The sequence below is a fragment of the Gavialis gangeticus genome, unplaced genomic scaffold (assembly GCF_001723915.1).
Source record: "Gavialis gangeticus isolate Ggan-Ray unplaced genomic scaffold, GavGan_comp1, whole genome shotgun sequence".
NCBI classification, from domain to species: domain Eukaryota; kingdom Metazoa; phylum Chordata; order Crocodylia; family Gavialidae; genus Gavialis; species Gavialis gangeticus.
This window is the reverse complement of record NW_017729024.1, coordinates 176,837,114-176,843,108: the sequence shown is the minus strand read 5'-3', so window position 1 is coordinate 176,843,108 and position 5,995 is coordinate 176,837,114. Positions and strand designations below refer to the sequence as shown.

At 45.9% G+C, this 5,995-nt stretch overlaps 1 protein-coding gene across 1 annotated transcript in view; it reads left to right on the top strand.

Annotated features, from left to right (window-relative positions):
* Window positions 1–5,995, top strand: part of LOXHD1 (lipoxygenase homology domains 1) — a 156,175-nt gene that overhangs the window by 74,825 nt on the left and 75,355 nt on the right. Inside the window, exon 15 of the mRNA XM_019518294.1 lies at window positions 3,086–3,294. Coding sequence (XP_019373839.1) covers window positions 3,086–3,294 — 209 coding nt within the window. The remainder of the gene's footprint in view (window positions 1–3,085; window positions 3,295–5,995) is intronic.

The window sequence follows — 5,995 nt, the reverse complement described above, 5'->3', positions numbered from 1 at the left end:
TGGCACCAAATCCGCTTCTGACACCAATGTCCACATCATTGAAGAAGATGTTAAACAGTATAGGCCCTAGGATAGAGCCTTGGGGGACCCCACTGGTCACAGCGCACCAAGACGATTGGCTCCCGTTGACCACCACCCTCTGGTGCCAATTCCCCAGCCAGTAAATCGTGGTGAGGTCGAGGCCTCAGTTAGCCAGTTTAGCCAAGAGGTGATCATGGGATACCAGATCGAAGACTTTTTTAAAGTCAAGATATACAACCTTGATCTCTTCCCCCTTGTCCAGGTGGTAAGTCACCTGGTCATAAAAGGAAATGAGATTGGTCAGGCAAGCTCGCAATGTTTATAGGACTTCCAGAGGTTCAATGAGCAAGGGAGGTTGTGCAGTAGTGCAGAGGGAAGCTAAATAAGGAAAGGTAAGATTTGGTGGTTGTTAGAGCACTAGATTGCAAACCAAGGTTCCTCTGATGACTCACTGAGTGCCCCAAAACAAGTCACCTGAGCTCTCAGGGCCTCAGTTTACCCATAGATGGAGTGATAGGAGTTTTTGAGTTCATGTGTGTACTCTGGGACTTCATGCTTGTAAAGGGATTTGAGATCTTTGGATCAAAAAAGCCATGAGAAATCTGTCTGTTATTGGCAGTAATTTAACCTGCCACAATGGGATAGAATAAGAAACCCTTTAACAGAAACTAACTTTTTTCCTTGCTCAGAATACTCTTCAGTGAAGTTGGGAGCGGCAGCCTTTTCCAAATCATAGAAAGTTAGGGTTGGGAGGGACATCAGGAGGTCACATCCAGTCCAACCCCCTGCTCAAAGCAGGATCAGCCCCAACTAGATCATCCCAGCCAAAGCCTTGTCCAGCTGGGTCTCAAAAACCTCCAAGGATGGAGATTGTACCACCTCTCTGAGTAACCTGTTCCAGTGTTTACTCCCCTCCTAGTGAGAAACTTCTTCCTACTATGTAACCTAAACTTCTCTTTCTGCAACTTGAGCCCATTTCTCCTTGCTCTGTCATCTGTCGCCATTGAGGACAATCCAGCTCCCTCCTCTTTGCAACCCTTCTTCAGGGAGTTGAAGGCTGCTATTAAATCCCCTCCCAGTCTTCTCTTCTCCAAAGTAAATAAGCCCAGTTTCCTCAGCCTCTCCTCATAAGTCATGTCCCCCAGCCCTCAAACCATTTTTATTGCTCTCCACTGCATGGGCGACTGGTGCAGCCTTAGTGGGGGGTGGGGGGGCACAGGCCCCCCCCACGATCAGTCCCGCCAACTGGGAGTGGGGGCCCTGCACCCAATCTCACGGCCTGGGGGGAGCCCTTGTGGCTGATCCAAGCACAGCCGGTCAGGGGGTGCAACGGCACTCTCAGGGGGTGCACATGCACCCCCATGCACCCCCTATGCGTTGCCACTGCTTCACTGGACTCTTTCCAGTTTGTCCACATCCTTTCTGTAATGGGGGCTCAAAACTGGACACACTACTCCAGATGTGGCTTCACCAGTGCTGGATAGAGGGAAAGAAACACTTCCCTTGACCTACTGGCAACACTCCTATCAGTGCAGCCAAGTACGCCATTAGCCTTCTTGGCAACAAGGGCACGCTGCTGGCTCGTATTCAGCTTAGTGTCCACTGTCACCCCCAGGTCCTTTTCTGCAGAGCTGCTGCCCAGTCAGTCAGCCCTCAGCCTGCACCGATGCATGGATTGTTCTGTCCTAAGTGCAGGACTTTGTACTTGTCCTTGTTGAACCTCATGAGCTTTCTTTTGGCCCAGTCCTCCAGTTTGACATCTCATCTTGTTGACCCTATTAAAATGCATGTAGCACACCACATAACCATTACTGTGAAGAAGCACCACTGCTGGAATGATAACATGGCAATGAATTCATGGCACGTTCATTACATTGATGTGCACAATTAAGCATAAGTTGTACCAGATAGTGGAGAATAATTCTTCCCTAACGCTTAATTCACTTCTGTGCTGTTAAATTCAATTGGAGAAGCCTAAAATTAGGGCTGTGTGAAACCCATTGGTCTCAGTTCACAGAGATAAGAGCAGATTTGATTTGCATGAATTCATACCCCCTGAGTTTTGCTGTAAGTTTTGAGTAGAACCTAAAATCAAAACTACCTCAGCCATCACAAAGCAAAACCCTAAATCAATCCCAGGTGACTTGAAAATAGGCCAGGTTTTATTCAAAAAGTTTGTGAACTTATTATAAAGGGAATAGAACTGCAATGAGATGAATATAGGTTGAGTTTGGAGTTTGTGCTGAAGTGGGTTTCAGAGTTTTGTTGTGAACATTTTGCATAGCTCTGCATGAAATGTTCTGAGAAAGCAAATGCATATGCATCACTGAATTCTTCACTGTCCATCAGGCCTACCCAGATGGACTCCTGGAAAACACTTGAGAAGCAGTCTTGCATTGGATAAGTGGTTCTTCCTATCTAGCAGCTGAACTGAATTTTTTTAAAGCCACTATAAAACTATCTAAGCAGGGTCCAAAACCTTCTTCTTAATATATATAGCAAATACCGTGTATATATAGTATTCCCAGACCAACCTTTAATATTGGTTTTATAGTTTATATTTTGCCTTGATGCTATAAAAGGTCACTGGGTCCATAAAAGGACTTCATAGATCAGCGTGATCCTTGAATAAAGAACAAGGGAGAACACTGTTTGCCTTAGAGTCAGGAGAGATTTATACGGCATCATTCAACTGTGAGCCTGTGATCTCTGGTATAATAGCCTATTTATTATTTAGGGCCGGATTCTTATTTCCACTGTTTTGTGATATGAATAGGAATCAGACTCCTTATATATTTGGGACAATTCTGCACTGGGTTATAGCCTTTAGAGCTGCACGGAAGTGAATGGGGTTGCTGGAAGAGGTAGATTTTGCTGCCCACATTCAAGCCCAATCCTGCATGAAGCTGTGTACCCTCGGCTCTTCAGTGGGAGTTGATTTTACTCAGTATCCATCAGGCACCAATCTGCCCCTTGCAGGATTGGACCCTTGTTATCTGCAGTGGTGGTGACCTGGGATATCTTGGTTCATGCTTTCTGATTAACAGCCCTCTCTCTGTTGCAGTGATTCCATATCATGTCACACTCACGACTGGCATAGAGCCCGGCGCGAGCACTGACAGCCGAGTTTACATCATCATTATGGGGCCGCAGAAAGTGCAAACAGACAGGCTGTGGCTGGATCTTACGGAAGACAAGGATGAGTTCGCAGATGGCTCCGTAGAGAAGTTCTCTGTTTGGGGAGCAGATGTTGGGGAGCTTAAAAACGTGGAGGTACAGTATGAAGGAAGTGTGACTACTGGAGGCATAAGGGACACCAGGCTGGAAGGATGGGGAGTGTTTGTGTGTGTGTGCAGTAGCATAATTATGGGGGGTAAGTAGGACACCAGCCCTAGGTGCCAATGTAGAGAGGACACCAGCTGCTGGCCCAGCAGCCACCTCCATCCCACACTACTGCTCCCCAAGGTGCAGAAATTGCAGTTTGTGTGTGCGTATGCACGTGCTCTTTTAGTTGGAGGTGGGCAAAAGCGGAGCTGCTGAGATGCAGAATGAATTGAAACTGGGGCTTTCTAAGCAGACAGAAAGTCCATCCAAGCCAGAAGCAGAAGGTCAGCCCCTTCTGGAAGGATTCTGGAGCCGAGGGCCCAGTTGGTCCCACTGCTAATTGTGCTAAAAATCCTTCATTGTTCTTCCATGAAATGGCTGTCTTAACATCTTCAGAAATGAATTCTCTTTTATCAGGCCCGCTCTTAATTTCCTGACAGGTGTGGTAAATTTGCTGGGGGCACAATTCTGTTCCAGTCATTTCCCCTGTTGATTTTCACAGCACTTCCATTTGGATTTCATAAACTGCCTGCAGCAGGAAAAGCATCTTGTATAATCTAGCTAAACATGGACATTATTCTTTCAGCTTGGAAGACCTAAACTCACTGAAGGAAATTCATCATGGCTCATAAGTAATGTTCACAGATAGTGTTAAAACCATTTTTACCGTGGCTCAGAGCGACCGAATTTACATAGAAACTCCATCACTCCGCTCAAACTTAGCACGAGTCTCCAGGCCCTCTGTTTGTATCATTGCTGCTTTGCAGGGCCTCTGCTGTCTCCGAAAGCCTTTCTCTAAGCCTGTGAACATCACAGCTCGTAGGATCTGAGGACTTCATTACTCAGTCTGTTTCCAGCTGCTGCTCTGGACTTTCCAGACATGTGGCAAAAACAGCTTTTTGTCCAGAAGGAGAGGAATGCAAGAAATATGAAAAGAGTGAGACATGCTAAATAGATTGAGAAATCACTCTGTAGCGGCAGGTGATATGGTTAGAAGGAAATTGTCCCATTAACTTTCATTCAAGTGATGCTTTCTGATACCTTGAGCCATCCCACTAATAGATTTGAGTTTATTACCCAGCCATTTTCCTAATGCACTCCAAGTGCCTCATTCTGATGAATACTAGTGGTGCTTAGTAGACAAGCATCTCAGGGTCTGATTGTGAACATCCAGCACATGCATAAATCTTTCTTGTTCCTCCAAAGTCTGTGAGCATGCAAATGTCCTCCCAATTTGGGCAGATGAATTAGGGCATGCAAATATTTGCAGTTACCAAGTGATTTAAGGGGAAAGGAGAGATGTCTGGGAAGGAAGGGAGCAGAACATGGAGGCAGATGAGAGCAGGGAGAGAGAGATGGAGAAAGAGAAGGGGGAGAAACAACTAGAAGGGGGATCCTGGGTTATTTAGTCCTGGGTCTTCACAGGCAATCATTAATCAAAGGAATCCCCCAAATCACCTCTTCAGACTCTCACCCACAATGACAAGGAGTTACCTCTGAAACAGGAGAACACCCTACAATGGGCTGCCAAGGACCTGCCACAGCAATGACAGGGAATTGATTGGTTAATATATGCCCAAAAGATCCTAGGAAAGAAAAGGATCGTGCTCCATGTTACAGAGGAAGCCAGAAGCTCCTGCAGTTCACCACAAAGAAATGGAGAAAAAATAGAAAGGAGCAGAATGAAAGGGAATACGGTGGAGATGAAAGTGAGACCAAAAAAAGACAAATAATAGCACACCGCTTTACAGCCAGAGAAGCCTGTTTTGTTTGAGGCTCCTTGGTCCCTCTACCCTCAGTAGGACCTGCTGCTGTCCTGTCCATCCTTCTCTTCACTCTTGATGGTCTGTCTTGGGTCTGGTGCTGTTCAAAGTGTTTATTAATGATTTGGAGCTAACAAGACAAAGTTCAATGCTGACAAATGCCAGGTGCTACACCCCTGGGAGGAATAATAAAACGTACAAATACAAATACAGGTGGGTGACACCTGGAGGGATGGCAGCACCACAGAGAAGGATCTAGGCATCTGGGTGGATCACAGCCTCAACAGGTGTCTGCAGTGGGATGTAGCTGCACAAAAAGTGAATGTGATTTTGGGCTGCATCCATAGGAGAATTAGGTGCAAGTCATGGGAGGCGATAGTGGTTCTTTACTCAGCCCTGATTAGGCCTCATTTAGAGTATTGTTTGCTGCTTCGGGCTTCATATTTTAAAAAGGACATGAAGAAGTTGAGTTTGTCCAGAGACTGGTGACAAAAATGACAAAGGGCTTGGAAAACAAGTCATATGAAGAGAGGTTAACGGAAATGGGCATGTTCAGCTCGTGCAAAAAGCACTTAAGAGGGCACATAGTAAGTCTTCAAATACATAAAGGGCTGCCATAAAGAAGAGGGAGAATACCCTTTTTCTCTTGCTGCAGAAAGCCAAACATGGACCAATGGCATGAAGTTGCAACAGAGCACTTTTAGGTTGGATACGAGGAAAAACTTCCCTGTTAGAACAGTGAGGCAGTGAAATGCTGCCTAGGAAAGTTGTTGAATCTCCATCCTTGGAGGTGTTCAGGAAGAGATTGGATAAACATGGGTCAAGAATGGTTTCATAGTTTCATAGTTTCTAGGGTCGGAAGGGACCTGAGCAGATCATCTAGTCCG